Raw genomic sequence first — 15,110 nt, 5'->3', positions numbered from 1 at the left:
AGAAACAGTTTTATCATGGGACTCTAATTGTCATCAAACCGGCACACTACGGGGCGATTTTTGAGTTAAGGAAAGAGATCATCAACGTTCTCGACTCTGTTTACCACCGTCAATCTACGTTCTTCAATCATCCTTTTAGTATTGTTGATATTTGATACTTGTTTTATGTTATTTGCTTTACAAATATTAGATTGTGCCCTTATTGAAATATTAAGGTCCTACATCCATAACCTCACATCACATTACATGAAATTTAGGATATAAGTTAAAATTCACCGATGTAAAAGTAACAAAAGAAAAAAATGACGATGCTTAGAAGTTAGAACCAAATCTCTCAATATAAAAAATTCAAACATTTCAAAATAAAAGGATGGCAAATACATTTTAGAAAATTTTGGCAACATCCTTCATAAGTCCACGATTGGCACCTGCAAAATCAGTGAATTCTTGATACGATATGTTTCCATCTCCATCAGTATCAATTTCAGCCATCATACGCTTGACGTCATCAGGCGTTACCGAGCCAAGTGTCTTAAGAGCTTCTTCGAGTTCGGCTGCTGATATTTTTCCATCGCCGTTAGCATCAAATTTCTTGAATATACGGTCGTGCTCGGCTTTCTCCGTCGCATCAGCCATATTGTCTTGGTGAATATGTGGGTGTGTGCTTTTTTATATGATGTAAATTTTTCTTTCTTTGAGCTTTTTTTGGTCGAGGAATTAGGAAAAGATCAAATTATATAAATCTTTGAGTGGAAAGAACAGTTGAGGTTGTGCTTTTACTTAGGAACTTTTGGAGGAATGATTAAACAACAATTGAACGAAATTGGTCCAAGTTAAACCTAAACTTAGCAAAATTAGGATGTGACTTGGTCTTGAACAAAATTTAGATTTAAGTAGCTAATGGATTTAACTGAAAATTTGATTCGAATATCGAATTTAAATCTTAATTTATGTTCCATTTTTAAAAATATTTATTTCTTACCACGTCTAACCTTATTAAGATTGGTTGGCCACTGGTCCAAGAAAATTTCCACTATTTACCTCTCTATCTTTTGTGTATAAAAACTATCTAAATATATATTTATCAGTGTTCTAAAAAGCGGTCTAGGCGGTCGCCTAGGCCCCGACTAGGCGCTAGGCTCTTATGCGACGCCTAGATAACCGCCTTGACCGCCTAAAATTACACAGATCTTGTTTAATATATTTTTTCAATTTTAATTAGTTTTATTTATATATATAGTTATAAATATTCATATATTGTTTAATATAAATATAAATAAATGTTTTATCTAATTTTTGTTTATAATTTCATAATTTTTAGTTTTATATAGATATTTTATATAACTTTTATATATAATATTATATTTATAATATTTTATGTTATAAACGTCTAAACCGCCTAAAAAATCGCCTAGGCTCCGATTAGGCGTTCTAGGCGCTAGGCATTGGGTCACCGCCCGCTTAGCGCCTAACGCTTTCTTGAACACTGATATTTATTATATATATATATTTTTAAAGTTACATAAATTAAATACACTTAGATATTTTAAGAAACAACAAGAAAATGAATTTACAAAGTAGTGGTATCATTATCATACTTTGATATATTCATTTTAATGTAGATAAAATCTGTAAACTGTATAAAAGAAATTTGATAAGACAAGAAAAATATGAAAAATCTTTTTGGAGATTTAGATCAAATAATGTACCTTTTTATTAAAAAAAAAAATATATCTTTTCAAGTTCTTGATAAAACTACTATACTAAATATTTATTATTATATCTACAGAATTTATTGTTGACAAAATAAGCACATCTACATCTACTTCAAGATAATAAGTTACAAAATCTATTAATTAACCAAAAATCACTACAGTTCTTTAAATCATCCAAAGCAAAAGCTAAAGGAGAGTAACAAAAGTCTTACACTGTTTCATAGTTATCTAAAACAAAAACAAAAGACAAGTGTCTTGTGAGTTGTGGCCACCACCATTGTGAGAACTCAGAAGATTTTGTACATTGCCACATGCTATATCTGTTTCTTTAAAAATGGAAATTTATGGATTTGATTTAACGGAGAGAAAAAAAGGGAAAGTTGCTTTTTTTTTTTTTTTTCCAAAACCTTAAAAGTTTAGGATTGTTAAAAAAAGAAATAAAAGATTAAGAAATCCATTCATAAGGCAATTAGATCTCACGTGCTAAAACTAAACTTTTGTAGAAATCCAAACAACATTCGAGATTTTCTCTTATAAATATAGATTTAGGTGTTTGTCTTCTCACACAAAATCTTCCATCGACTCTAGATCATCACCATCATATTACTCAAAGCAAGAATGTCTATCGCAGAAATCTTCGAGAGAGTTGACAAAAACAAAGATGGAAAAATCTCATGGGATGAATTTGCCGAAGCGATTCGCGCTTTTTCTCCTTTAATAACATCTGAAGAACTTGATCAGATGTTCAGAGAGCTTGACGTCGACGGTGATAACCAAATCGATGCTGCGGAATTTGCTTCGTGCTTGATGCTTGGCGGTGAAGGAGGAAAAGACGATGAAGACACTGTTATGAAAGAAGCTTTTGATTTGTATGATATTGATGGTGACGGAAAGATATCCGCGAGTGAGATTCATGTGGTATTGAAACGTCTTGGAGAGAAGCATACAATGCAAGAATGTGTTATGATGGTTCGAGCCGTTGATGCAGATGGTGATGGCTTTGTGAGTTTTGAAGAGTTTAAGATTATGATGAGTTCTAACAACATAAAATCACTATGATCTTTCTCAGATTTTTAATAGTTTAATTTGTTTTTATTTTGTCTATTTCTTTATGAAGTAAACAGAATTAACCATTAAACATAGTTTGGATTTGTGGTGATCTATTTTATTTTGGAACTAGATATTTTTGACTAATTTAATTTAAAAAGGAACTAAACATTTTATTAAAAAAAAAAAGAAACCAGACCAAATTAAATTTAAAAATATATTTTATTTTTGATCTCCTTAGAAGCGATCAATCTCAAGATATTCGTAATATGTTTTTTTTTTCTTCCATATTGACTAAATGAACCTATATGTTGATTTGAATTTTATGTATTCAGTTCATTATAAATAATTTTTTATGAGAGAAAAAAAAAATAAACAGTTACGTTTCTATATTTTAAATTTTATAGGTTATTCGATCGAGAGAAATAATATATCATCTCGTAGATTGCTCCTTTTAGTCTTTTGGTTTTTTTTAGTCTTTGTCTCAAATCTTTCGAAAATAGCTCTGTATGGGAAAAGAAAAAATCTCTGCAGTGTTCGTTTGATATCGAGTAATTCAAAGCCCAACTTTCAAAATTCCAAAATTCAAAGCCCAAAACCTAACAGTTAATCCCAGTTTGCAAAGTCCAGAAACCATGTAATTTAATGGTCTAAAAACGGTAGTCGTGACTCGTGATCTAAGTATCCCGCAGAATCCGTATACTTGAAGAGATGATATAAGCATTAGATGTTATCGTGATGTTCCTGCTCTTGTTCGATCTCCAAATAAAAAATAAACCATACTTTTATCTAAAGATTGTTACGAGTGCATTGGCATATATGTAAGTAAGAAAACAATAATAATATATTATCTACAAATCTACTCATCCATAAAGAGGTAATAAAATAATCACCTCTTCAGACTTCATCCGAATTAAATCTCTATCGATTGACCTTTCTGACTTAGCTAGAGACTCTTCATAAATTTAAACACGGTTAAATAAAATACCTCAATCACAGTCGTGCCACGCCGACATAGTCATAATTTGACCCTCCAAAAAAGCCTAACGTAAGAGAATTTCACAACTCATTTCCAATTATCTTAAGCCACGTGTTTAGTGACCTTTGTGCTGGACCCGAAACGTGTCCATCTTATCGACCCCTCTTTAAGCTCAAAACTCAAGAAAATAATTAAATAGTAACAAGCCGACATAAAACCCAAAAATATCTATAACAATTAAAAATAGTAACACACTGACCTTACGTGGAAAGAAGAAAGATATTAAAAAAACTCAAATGATTCGTCGTCTCTATAAAAGATCCAACTCTCATAAATCAAATCTTCAACAAATCACATTTCCACTCTTTCCTTGAATCTGATTCCTCCAACAAAAATATATAGTTAGCTCTGTGTGTGCTCATTGATCATCGATCGTACTCTACATACTAAAAAAAGATGGTGTTTCCGGCGTGTATTCAATGCGGAACGAGGCAAAACCCGTGTCGCTGCAAAGTGGTCGGACCAACTTTAGGGTTCGTGGCTTTTCTGATAACCGGAATCATCGAGTGGCCAGTTGGTGCGGTGGTTTATATCTTTAAACACGCCAAAGGTCGCCGTATAATGGGTCATCCAGCCAGAAGAGTTTATCCCAAAGTCTCTAGATCTATCCCCATTTGACTTTCTTGTCGGTAATTATAATCATGCTATTGTATTTGCTTGACAAATGATTTTACTTGTTTTATATATGTGATCACATAGGGGATCTAAGTCCAGAATTAGTATCCGTTATGTTATGACCACATAATGTTATGTTAAAGTTGATACTTTTGTGTCTTGTCTTTCGACTTACTTGATGTATGCTTTCTTTTTTTGTAATATATATATACTTGTGCAAGCTAATAAATTGTTATACTGGACGCAAGAAAGATGCTATTATGATCGAGAAAAGTATTAGCTGCATCATAAACCCTAAATCATTGAATCAAAGCTTAATACAGAAAAAAAAAAATCCAATCCATTGTAGAAACGAGAAACGGATGGAATTCAATCATTGATAGAAGTACACAAAACATTATGGAGTGACAATTTGTACGGATAAATTAGTAAAGAATAATTTGAATATACGAGAAAATTATATGAATTTTGGTTCTGAATTTCGTAGTTAAAAAAAGAAATACACATTAAAACATTAATTAAACAGAACTGAGAATCGCAGGAGAAATCGAATATTTTTCAATTTTGCTGTGAATTTAAATGTAATTGGTTTAGATAAGATGTATAATTAATCAAATTCGATGCTTGACCTTTGTTTTTACCACAAAAAAAAAAAAAAGGAAAAAAAAAAGAGAGAGATAAATATTATTACTCCATTGGACTAGTGTAAAAATATTTAGATTCCAAAGGCGACGATTGAAAAAGCCGTTAAAGGGAAAAGGATGTTGGCGCGAAGACTCTCCTCTCTGTTCTCAATCATAACCAAAAGGTTGATCAATTTATCTGAGAATTCCATAAAGCAACACCATTCGCTCACATAAATCTAAGTAATTTCGATACTGATGTAGTTCCTCTGATTCTAATTGTAGATCACAAAGTCGCTTGCTTTCGTGTCCAGCAACAACTGCTCAAAATTGGGTATTTGCTGGGTTTCGTCAGAATTTACAAGGTTTCATTTTTCTCCAACATGTTTTGATCTTTAAGCTTCTATGCTATCTATCTCCGAGTCTGTTCGTATGTTGGAGTCTTTTTTAGCTTTGTGGTTCGGATTAGTCCAAGTAGTAGACCAGGTGTTTGTGAAAATGCCGCAGAGAATTTTTGTGTGTACGAATCTTTGAAAGTTTAGTTTTTTTTTGGAATGGGTTATACAGTGGTAGGAAGTTTCAGAAGTTAATAGTACTAGATATGACTAAACATGAGAAAATGGTATATAAGCTATCTGAGGAATTGGATATTTGTTTGAGCTCCATAAGTTCATGAAATGATCAATTCATAAACACAATCATCCCTAAAGAACAGTTGCAGCTTATTTGTCTAATCTCATTGTTGTTTATTTGGGAACTACAAAAGTTCCTTTGAGATTAATTGAAGATCCACATTAGTTGGGCTTAGTTGTATGTTCATTCTTGATGTTAATATTAATGGATTGTTTTAAAAAGTAGAGTGTCTATATTCGATTGTGTTCGGTAAATTAGTGATGTTCATGACTCTATATATGTGGTTTTTGTTTACACTTGAGTTGATTTAATGTCTTGCAGCAACTCGATCATATGCAAGTGGAAGAGGTAAAGACTACAATCTATTTGGTAATGTGAAACCAGGTGATGATGACTTTAGAAAAGCCTGGGAGAAAGAAATGGGGGATGATGATACTCTATGGTCAGGAAGTGAAGACGAAGGCGATGATATTACAAAACAAGAAAGTGGAAGAAACCGCCTTGAAAAAGAGATTAAGAAAGCTAGGCAACAAGCTAAAGTTAGCTCCGATCAAATTGATGCTGATGATAGTGATGAATTATACAGCGTTTGGTCAGGAAGTGATGAGGAAAAAACGTTGTGGACTGGCGATGAAGGTGATGATGACGATGATATTCCAACAGAGCCACGCCCGAACGAGGCATCTGATAAATACTTAGATAAGTTGTTTGAGTTTGAGGAGAAGCCAAAGTACAGGACAATCTCAGAGTTGTTGAAATCTGAGGATGAACCCGAGGAGCTTTCACCCGGTAAAAAGGCGAGGAAGCTTGCTGTTGAGAACGCGCTGAAGAAACTAAACAAAGGGCCTGACGGGCGTTACACAAACGTGTGGGAAGTGATGAGTGATATCGACATTCTGATTGGAGCGTTTGAAAACATTATCTCAGGACCTGAGTATGAAGAGCTAAGGAAAGGTGGACCCAAGAGACTTAACATGCAGTTCTTCAAGGATATACAAACTCGAATGAGAGATCCAAACTTCAAATTCACACCTGAAATAAAGTTGAAGCCAAAGAGTAAACTAGTGCCTAGGAAGAAATGGCAGAAGGCACAGTCCAGAATAAGGAAAGCAAAGAAGCGGTAAAAGCTCCATGCTTGTTCACGATTTTGATAGATCAGGTAACTCCGCTCATCTTTCAAAAGATTGATTAAAGTATCAAATTTATTTCTTTTAATTGTTCCTGTATTAATTCAAAATGATCTTTGTAGGTTTAAAGCGTGCATAGCGAACACCAAACAGCCTCCAAAATATCGACTCTAGGTCTTATTTCATCGTAAATTCGCAATGCGGTACCGTGATTAAACAGCTTTCCTTTACCGTGATTCTGGTCTTTATATTCCTTCTTCTAAAGAAAGAAGCTTTGAAAGAAAAGCTAAAGATGCTTTGGTCCCTCTTGGACATATTTTGGAGGAAGAAGAATACAGCTTTTTTGCATTCTTTTGATCTTCAAAAGTTCTTTTTTTTTCTTTTGGTGTTAAAATGTTGGAACTTGTAAATGTGACACTCTCTCAGCCTTTGAAGCTTATTCTAATCAAAATAGTATTAAAAAGGAAGCAATTTGCCTAACAAATCACAAGATGCTGATTTTTGGGTCTCTTCCTTAATATTCTTCTTTAATTATTTTATTAATGTACGATTATTGTCAAAGTGTCATTCCTGTCCTATAGAAATTAGACAAACATTGGTTGCTTAATTGGTCCATTATACCAATGTTTTTACTTTTAAGATTCTACATAGCTTATGGTTATTGATTTGACTTCTTCTTGTAAGAAAAAGTATTGTTCGAAACATAAACCATCAAATAGATTCCGTTTTAAGTGTTGTCTCTATAATTTATTACAAAGTTTCTACATTACCTTTTGATTTTAACAAAAGTAAGAAAAGTATACAAATTACAAAATAGAGATTATGAATAATCTTTTGGTTGGTTGCTCACATGATGGAACAAGCAGCGTGGACGTTGTCGTCGCTGAAGAGGGAAACGTAATTTTCCTCGGGAGCGTTTGCGGTTGGAAACGATTGAGTGGGATTACGGATGTGGCCTGCAGGGGCACGTTTGTCGTACATGCCAGGGGCAAAAGGGTAATAGACCATATGCTGAGGTATGTACGGCCAAAACTCTGCCTTTTTACCGGTGCTTTTCACTCTCTTCAACACCTTGTTTGGGTCCACGTGTCCGTTCACCGTTATCCGGCTCTGTTTCCGGTTCACCTCCACCGATTTCACCCCTGTACCGGTCGGTTTCAACATTGATAAACAAAAGCAAATATGAATAAACCATTTTATTAACTCTTTCCAAATATATACATTTAAGTTGCCTAAATCTTAAAACATCACTTCTTGGTTTAAATCTTAACAATATCAACTTCTTCTGAAGAGACTTCGTTACATGAAAATGTTTGGCCTTTTGAATAGTTCAAGTTTTTGTGATATGAAAATTTATATCACTATATCAGTATAATTGTTTTCAAGTAACTAGCATATTTATGAAAATTTACTTTAGTTTTTAGGGTACAAGATTTATTTTATTTTAAAATTACTAGAAAGTAGGAAAAACTAGAAAAAAAAAATCTATATGGAAAAATATGATTGGATCATATTTACTGGTAATGCTTCATGGGACTCTTTTAACATATGTAAATAAAGATAGATTCGGAACCATTTGACCCATAATATTTTCGGTCTAAAAGTTTGGTACAGTTTTTCCTATCAAAGGATTGAGCAAATGATTAGTAATTGTAATTATATATTCTGGCCAGCTATAAAATTGCAATTTTAAGAGAGGAATAAGAATATTTAAAAGAGAAAAAGCATGGAGAATAATAGAGAAAATGGAAACAAAAAGGGACAAAAAAGAAAGATTGGAGAAAGTTTTGATTCAAAGTCAGAGAGAGAGATATGAGAGATGGGGAAAAAGAACCTTTCATGCGACGAACCACGTTTCTAACTCTTCTTTCACAACCATCACAGTCCATTTTTACCTTGATATCCACTGTCTACACAAAAACCATTACTTTTCCATTACTAAAATAAACATGCATATATATTTTATAGATATAATATACTAATATCCCGAAAATATTATATAGAAATCAAAAACTAATTTTCGAAGCTTTTCGCTGCCATGTTGTAATTTATAAATTCAGCGGTAATCAGTTTCTAGCTTCGACCAATTGTGTTAGCTATAACGAAACATTTTGATGAAGTTTTGAAGAAACGTGTTTAAGTAAAGAAACGGGTAAAAACAAAAACCATGTTCACATATTGAAACGTAACATTTGAATTTTGTGCATGGACACGTATAACGTATTAGCATATAGTTTTGAAGTTAACCAAAACAGTAGTGAGTAATATAGATAATATAGAGTATTATTTGATATAAAGAATGAAAAAGCAGACTAGCTTGTAAGAGAATTGACAGAAAGAACAGACCTGCAATGGCTTACGCTTGGTTTTGGCATTAGCATATGTGTATGAACAAAAGCTAGATATATAATCAAATGCACCCATTCTCCTCTTCAACAAAAAAACTATGTATATATATGATCAAAAATATGTGTATAAATTAATATGTATATTGTATGTATGTGTATATGTATATATGTCTATGAGTGTTTGTGAGTGTTTATATAGGGAGAGAGAAGAAGAAATAGGCTTTCTTAATAGAGAAGGAGAAGAGTTACGTGACAATGGTGACATTCATTCAAGATTCCATGTATATATATAGGCTTTCTTGGCTTTTTTCTTTTCTTAGTAGTCTATTTTTTCAAGATAAATTCAATATTTTGCATGAGAAAGCTGTAGAAGAAAAAGGTTGATTAGGAACAAAAAGTGAGAAGGAAAAAATAACTATAATAAACCAATGATGAGATAAAATCAATTATTTTCAAGTCCGTTTGATTAAGGATCGAAACACATTTGGTTACCAACAAGGAGTTAGCCTAATAGTTAAACCCTTAAGTTATCGAAAATGTAGAAACCTAAAAGGTCACGGTTCGATTCGCGTTGGAAGAAACTGCTCCCGAGAAAAAGAAAAGGAAAAAAAATATGGCATGGACCTCGTCTTGGAGAATGTACGGGCACACGGGCCCTAAACTTCCTAGCTATTAAAAAAACACATTTGATTGAAGTTAACAAAACATTTGATGAGAAATGAGTCTTGCTAGTCTTCAATCCGCCTTGAAATTGATAAAATTGAAACACGGGTCTTCTAATTAGACTAAATAGCTATGTTTGATTGCCCATATTATAGTGTAATGAGAATTTATGTCTTAAAAAGCTCTTTTATTGGCCTTATTAAACAAAACTCATTTTTTATTGACCTTTGCTTTGGTTTCGATTCAAACGAGTGTGGCTTCTGCATCACCCAATTCTTATTTATTAGAAAGAAAGTCCCAATAATTGCCCAATATGATTCCATCAACTAAGAAATCACTAAACTATATATAAATACTATTATAAGATGCTTTTTAAAAACTAAAATGAATGGTGACCGTTATTTATTTTTTGAATAAAATCATAGAACAATAATGTTAAAATTTGAGATGCTTTGTGAAACAGTGTGATGTTGAGTTACAAATGATCTTTGACCTTCCCTTTTTGTATTAATGGATATATTAGCATTTTTGGGATATTTTCAAAATAGATGTTTGCGGGATATATAGATTGTTAATTCTACTGATAAAAACTAGGTAAGTAAGTTTATGAAATAACCCAAAAACAATATGCTCATAAAAGTTTGTTACAATGTTTGGGGTGAATTTTAACTTGCATAATCTAAATTTGTCATTAATTCTTCAGCTTACAAATATAGTTGCGGCTTTTTGAGTGGAAAATGTTAGTAAAAGGTGTACGCAGAAAACCGAGAGAAGTACAATGGAGAGAGTACGCTGACTTGACGTTGAACCTAATGCTTTTTTTTTTTGGGTAAGATTAGTTTTATATTCCAACTTTTCTGAAACATATCAGACAATTTTTAAATTGCTCTCGTAGATTCTAAGCGACTTATGTTGGACAATTCATGATTTGACCTTTTGTGGAAATCTTCTACTCGCAAGTCTTTTGATGTCAACAACATAAAAATCAAAAATATCTGGAGAAGCTCCTCTTACAAACTTTAGTAACTTACAATCTCAAAAAATCCTTAAAACACTTGAGCAAAGAAAAATGAAAGTGTTTGCAACTCCAAATTGATCCTAAACACATCTGTAAGAACCTCTTAAACCCGGTGCAACCATCTTTGGCAGGGTCTTAGTAGCGGTCATGGCGTCTGTAAGGTAGTTAAATGCATACTTAAATGTGGCGAAAAGATTTGCAGTAACAATAAGATGTGTCTTTTCTAAATCAAAGTTACCTGCGGCGATCATAATCCCTCGGTCTTTCCCTAGACCGGGACCGCGAACTGCGCCGGCTTCTCGAGTCATAGCCACGTGACTGATTATAGTTTCTGTCATGTTCTCGGTGGTCATGGTGCCTGTCGCGATCTCTACTCCTACGGTCAACATCTCTTCCACGGTCACGGCTATCTCCTCCGTCTCTGTCTTTACTTGATTCTCGCTCTCTACTTCTCTCCTTTGATCTGAGTTTGGTTTAGCTTTTCAGCAAAAATGTTAAAGATTTAAGGAAGTAAACTAATAATGTGTTCAAAAGCTTGAGAAAAGTAAACCTCCTTTCTTCGACCCGTTCCTTGTGAACTTTGTTCTTCTCCTCCTGAAGAAAACAGAAAGAATATAACTATACAGTCTCTATCAAGAGAGAACAGGAAAATCACAGTAGAAAGATACTACTGTTTATTACCTGAAGCTCTGCCAATTTGTCGCGGATCAGCATGTAACCCAAATGAAGCTTCCCTCCAAAATGATCAGCTAACCGACGATCACTAAAGGCAGTACAACAGATTTTTGACATTGCCAAATGCAAATAACAGATTGGTGACAAAGATATAGTTTAAAGTTCCATTATTTATCTCTAACAGGCACAATAAATCAAGAAAGAACGCACATTTATTAGCTGCAAAAGTAATCCTCGTAAAACTGGGCCCAAATAGCCTGCTGGTGAAAAGGAGGTACAATAGCCAGGGTCAAATAATGAACCACTTGCAACCCAATAATCTATTTCTAGCTTTCTTTTGAACCGCCACGGAACCATAAAGCATAAAAAAATTTAAGTAACCAAACTTAACCTGTCATAGACGCTCAAAAATGCTCCGCATATGTCACATAGACGCAGCTTCTGGTCTGTCTGAGACAATAAGAGAAGAGAGAATGAGGGCTACCAACCAACAAAGTGACATAAAAAATAGAGACGATACATCGAGCAGAGATGAGAAAATGGTATATACTTCTCTTCAAAAGCAATTTCTATTTAAGCTGTTTGACAATTGAGAACACTGAATACATGCTTAAACCAAAGAATTATAATTGTGCTCAAACTTTATAAGCCATTACTTCTTTTTGGATACTAGGAGTAGGACTGTAGGACTCTTCCTTAAATTCTAATGGTCGTCAGACTAAACAAACTATATAAGATGAACACCTAAGAATTAAGAATCTTGAGAGCTTCAATGAGAAATGAATTTCAATAAATTATCATGTCAGAGATAAGGTGATATAAATGATGATCTTGACTTACAATGCGCACGTCAACAGCAGTGTACTTGGCTGAATCCACTACAGGTTCTTGCCTAGCAGTAAGCTGAAACATGTACAGGCACAACACTCTTAGGAACTAATAAAAGTAGGGGAAAATATTATACAATAAGTGAGTAGGGAGAGACATAAGTAACATGCAGAACTATTCAAGCAATTTAACCACAAAGACAAAGAGAGATCCCTGTGTCAATAGACTTCATTAACATCTCCAAATCCTATAACGTATGAAGTAAATCGGAAACAAGAACCAAACAAAACACTAATTTACGAAAGAAAACAAACCTTCTTAAGAGCTTCCGCTTCTTCTAGTGCTTTCTGCGCCTCATCAACCATCCCTTGTTCACCTGAAATAAACGTACAGGTATCATAACTGTACAGTGGCTGTTTCCAACATTGAAAAAGTTCAAACGTCCTTTATGTAGGTATGTAACCATAATCTGCCTTCTTCTAATATTGCCTATCACAAACGTTTCCTAACCTCAGTTTTGTACATTCATAAAGAATCAGTTAATAGGCCAAGTAACCACCGCAACGATAACTTAAAGAGCTACCGATTCAAGATCACCACATGTAACAAAACAGATGCGAATTAGAGGTTTGCCCCTTACCAAGCTCTTCTGCTTTCTTTAGTTTTTCATTGATCATTTCTTGAGTACGAGGATCGGGAGGAGGTAACGCTGCAGCTGGTTGCTGAGCTGGAACGGGCTGTTGCAAGGATGCCCTATCTTTGTTGAAGGCATCCAACAGTAGCACAGCCTGTCGGGAAACAAGAAAAAAGACTTGACTGTTAACAACGTACCAGGCACAGCAAATAGCAAAGTACATAATAACAGACCTGTAGGTCAGCTCTCTTCGTCCTCATCTCTTCAACTAACTCAAGAGCTCTAATCTTCAGATCTGTTTTGCCTTCAAGATCTGCGATATGAAAACATCATTTCTGAATATTATAGCAGGATACAAAGTTTTACGGAATCAAAGGTAAAGAACTCTAGTTATTCGAAAATTACCCGATCTAATTAAATGTTAAAAATAATCACACAACAATCATTAGCAGAAGCTTTACATCTAAGCCATTTAGTGCCAATTATACAGAAAGATGCTTTCTTTCAAATTTAGGCCATTATAAAAAAGGTGAAGACTCATCTCTAGCAACACCACAAGAAAGCTTTATTTTCCAGAAGATGAAAAATCTAAACATACCGTACCACTTGGGCAGCTAAAATAGTCATTTAGGAAGTGGCAGATTTACTTCTTAAATTGAGTTAAGTTGCAACTATTTTGTTCGTGGAAGCAAGCATATATCAAGAGACACTTCCAAGTTGATAGCCTACTATAGATGTTGTAAAGATGCCTACAAAAATACCAAAGCAAATATACTGCCTACAAAGTGCAAACACAAAAGGTTCCAATATATGTGAGCTGCAATGAAGTTCTAGTCATAAAACAAAAACCCTCAAGCATAACGTGGTCAATTAAGTAGCCAAAAAAGTTATAATATTCATTTATATTACCGTGCAGGTCTGCTTCCTTCATCTTCTCTTTGATTTGCTTCGATAATTCAAGAATTTCAGGCGACTGCAATACGACAATGAAATGATGAGGAAAAAGCTTGAGTTGAAAAAAACCACAAAAATAACTCAACGAATTAGAAGTTAGATCATCACCTGAGTAAATTCTGTGACAGAAATTGCAATGGCAGCTTTGGCATCCTCTTCCTGAAGACGATTAAGAGCCCTACCAATCTTCCTATCACACTCAACAATAAGCCTATCAATCGCATCTTCCAATTCCCTATCATAGTTGTCAACACCTTTTGCCTTTGCTTCTTTATATCTAAGGAAGAGTTAAAGCAAAACAGTAGAGGAGCAAAATAACATCCTACTGAATAACTAGTGTGAACTTTAGAAGAAAAAAAACAGCCTCTAGACTTGCATATACTAAGAAGAAGACTCTACATTCATTAAAAAGGATACTCTTTCCTCAGCTGCAAAGAGTGCACCTTTGGGCAAGGACCCATATCCATTTTCTGATAATAATAACAAACATGTCAAAGACTACTCATAAACCAAATTAGCCGACAAATAAATTTCACACTGTTACCTAAATCAACAACCTCCCGCAAAATCAAGCTAGGATTTTTAACATTATCCATAACACATACCAATACTAAAACTTTATGTATCATAAAGCTCTCTCTCTCATTGAAATTAGGGTTTTTTCCAAGATAAAGCCATTGAGCTGAAGAAGAAAGAAAACATGGGTATCGAAGAAGATGTATAAACGCACCGTCAATTGGAAAAGCTCGTGAGGGCAGAGACCAGATAGGTGAAGACGGCAAACATCACGGTCGTAGTATTTGCGATTGACCTCCGTGACATCGCCGTTTCTGTTAGCTCCCATGAGCACATCGAGTTGCTTCCTCATAGCGTCCATCTTCGTTATCTCACACACACCAAGTTTGATTCTCTGAATCACGAATTGATCCTCTCTGCGAACAGAGAGATTGGGTTTTTGATCGAAAGCGTAACAATTTACAGAGACCAAAAGGGGTTTTTGTTGTTTTGGCGTACAAAGATTTTGGTAATTAGGGTTCAGTGTCATTATAGGTCCCTCAAGTTAAAATAATTTTTAGATTTTTCCCGACATTAGGGTTTATGTTTACAATTTAAAAGTAACGGGGTTTTTGTGCGATAACTTTATAAATAAGTCGATGATATTTACAAAAATGCCATCAGTGCGGCTCGGTT

General features: G+C 34.1%; 6 protein-coding genes across 8 annotated transcripts; 3 read left to right on the top strand and 3 right to left on the bottom strand.

Moving 5' to 3' along the window:
- Nucleotides 1-171: 171 nt before the first annotated feature.
- LOC9309899 (probable calcium-binding protein CML29) lies at nt 172-723 on the bottom strand. Its single transcript, XM_002871722.2, has one exon. It carries the CDS (start codon nt 634-636, stop codon nt 385-387), a length of 252 nt encoding a protein of 83 aa, XP_002871768.1. The 5' UTR covers nt 637-723; the 3' UTR covers nt 172-384.
- A 1,079-nt stretch (nt 724-1,802) lies between these two features.
- On the top strand, nt 1,803-2,926 carry LOC9309898 (probable calcium-binding protein CML32). Its single transcript, XM_002873785.2, has one exon. The coding sequence runs from the start codon at nt 2,334-2,336 to the stop codon at nt 2,772-2,774; it is 441 nt and encodes a 146-aa protein (XP_002873831.1). The 5' UTR covers nt 1,803-2,333; the 3' UTR covers nt 2,775-2,926.
- A 1,141-nt stretch (nt 2,927-4,067) lies between these two features.
- Nucleotides 4,068-4,689, top strand: LOC9309897. Its single transcript, XM_002873784.2, has one exon. The coding sequence runs from the start codon at nt 4,198-4,200 to the stop codon at nt 4,417-4,419; it is 222 nt and encodes a 73-aa protein (XP_002873830.1). The 5' UTR covers nt 4,068-4,197; the 3' UTR covers nt 4,420-4,689.
- A 93-nt stretch (nt 4,690-4,782) lies between these two features.
- On the top strand, nt 4,783-7,283 carry LOC9307837. Its single transcript, XM_002873783.2, has 4 exons — nt 4,783-5,224; nt 5,325-5,404; nt 5,994-6,831; nt 6,922-7,283. The coding sequence occupies exons 1-3, from the start codon at nt 5,178-5,180 to the stop codon at nt 6,794-6,796; spliced, it is 930 nt and encodes a 309-aa protein (XP_002873829.1). The 5' UTR covers nt 4,783-5,177; the 3' UTR covers nt 6,797-6,831; nt 6,922-7,283.
- A 208-nt stretch (nt 7,284-7,491) lies between these two features.
- On the bottom strand, nt 7,492-9,392 carry LOC9307836 (heavy metal-associated isoprenylated plant protein 21). The gene is made up of 3 exons (XM_002871721.2): nt 9,146-9,392; nt 8,634-8,709; nt 7,492-7,941 (listed from the first exon to the last, which is right to left on the bottom strand). Exons 1-3 carry the CDS (start codon nt 9,221-9,223, stop codon nt 7,646-7,648), a joined length of 450 nt encoding a protein of 149 aa, XP_002871767.1. The 5' UTR covers nt 9,224-9,392; the 3' UTR covers nt 7,492-7,645.
- Nucleotides 9,393-10,737: 1,345 nt separating this feature from the next.
- Nucleotides 10,738-14,940, bottom strand: LOC9309896 (putative RNA-binding protein Luc7-like 2). Of its 3 annotated transcripts, XM_002871720.2 has the most exons (13): nt 14,650-14,936; nt 14,337-14,389; nt 14,028-14,196; nt 13,875-13,938; nt 13,199-13,278; nt 12,972-13,119; nt 12,646-12,707; nt 12,344-12,406; nt 11,895-11,953; nt 11,510-11,591; nt 11,379-11,422; nt 11,067-11,291; nt 10,738-10,982 (listed from the first exon to the last, which is right to left on the bottom strand). In XM_002871720.2, the coding sequence occupies exons 1-13, from the start codon at nt 14,794-14,796 to the stop codon at nt 10,964-10,966; spliced, it is 1,215 nt and encodes a 404-aa protein (XP_002871766.1). In that variant the 5' UTR covers nt 14,797-14,936; the 3' UTR covers nt 10,738-10,963. The 3 variants fall into 3 exon arrangements, 1 of the variants encoding a protein (XP_002871766.1); XR_002331422.1 differs by lacking the exons at nt 10,738-10,982; nt 11,067-11,291 and having other exon boundaries at nt 11,399-11,422; nt 11,510-11,763; nt 14,650-14,940; XR_002331423.1 differs by lacking the exons at nt 10,738-10,982; nt 11,067-11,291 and having other exon boundaries at nt 11,399-11,422; nt 11,510-11,760; nt 14,650-14,940.
- Nucleotides 14,941-15,110: the final 170 nt, after the last annotated feature.

The sequence above is a fragment of the Arabidopsis lyrata genome, assembly GCF_000004255.2.
Source record: "Arabidopsis lyrata subsp. lyrata unplaced genomic scaffold ARALYscaffold_6, whole genome shotgun sequence".
In the NCBI taxonomy this organism is placed as follows: Eukaryota; Viridiplantae; Streptophyta; class Magnoliopsida; order Brassicales; family Brassicaceae; genus Arabidopsis; species Arabidopsis lyrata.
The sequence above is the reverse complement of the archived record's forward strand: the minus strand, read 5'-3'. Positions and strand labels throughout refer to the sequence as shown.

What these genes read in the sequence shown, in the direction of transcription:
- LOC9309899 (XM_002871722.2), bottom strand. Translation starts at nt 636, where the DNA reads ATGGCTGATGCGACGGAGAAAGCCGAGCACGACCGTATATTCAAGAAA.
- LOC9309898 (XM_002873785.2), top strand. Translation starts at nt 2,334, where the DNA reads ATGTCTATCGCAGAAATCTTCGAGAGAGTTGACAAAAACAAAGATGGA.
- LOC9309897 (XM_002873784.2), top strand. Translation starts at nt 4,198, where the DNA reads ATGGTGTTTCCGGCGTGTATTCAATGCGGAACGAGGCAAAACCCGTGT.
- LOC9307837 (XM_002873783.2), top strand. Translation starts at nt 5,178, where the DNA reads ATGTTGGCGCGAAGACTCTCCTCTCTGTTCTCAATCATAACCAAAAG. An exon ending in TTCTCAATCATAACCAAAAG is followed by an intron (nt 5,225 to 5,324) that starts GTTGATCAATTT and finishes TTCTAATTGTAG; the next exon opens with ATCACAAAGTCGCTTGCTTT. An exon ending in GTTTCGTCAGAATTTACAAG is followed by an intron (nt 5,405 to 5,993) that starts GTTTCATTTTTC and finishes AATGTCTTGCAG; the next exon opens with CAACTCGATCATATGCAAGT.
- LOC9307836 (XM_002871721.2), bottom strand. Translation starts at nt 9,223, where the DNA reads ATGGGTGCATTTGATTATATATCTAGCTTTTGTTCATACACATATGCT. An exon ending in CCAAGCGTAAGCCATTGCAG is followed by an intron (nt 8,710 to 9,145) that starts GTCTGTTCTTTC and finishes GTTTTTGTGTAG; the next exon opens with ACAGTGGATATCAAGGTAAA. An exon ending in CGTGGTTCGTCGCATGAAAG is followed by an intron (nt 7,942 to 8,633) that starts GTTCTTTTTCCC and finishes CGACCGGTACAG; the next exon opens with GGGTGAAATCGGTGGAGGTG.
- LOC9309896 (XM_002871720.2), bottom strand. Translation starts at nt 14,796, where the DNA reads ATGGACGCTATGAGGAAGCAACTCGATGTGCTCATGGGAGCTAACAGA. An exon ending in CGAAGAGAGCTGACCTACAG is followed by an intron (nt 13,120 to 13,198) that starts GTCTGTTATTAT and finishes GTTTCCCGACAG; the next exon opens with GCTGTGCTACTGTTGGATGC. An exon ending in CTGCTGTTGACGTGCGCATT is followed by an intron (nt 11,954 to 12,343) that starts GTAAGTCAAGAT and finishes TTATTGTCTCAG; the next exon opens with ACAGACCAGAAGCTGCGTCT.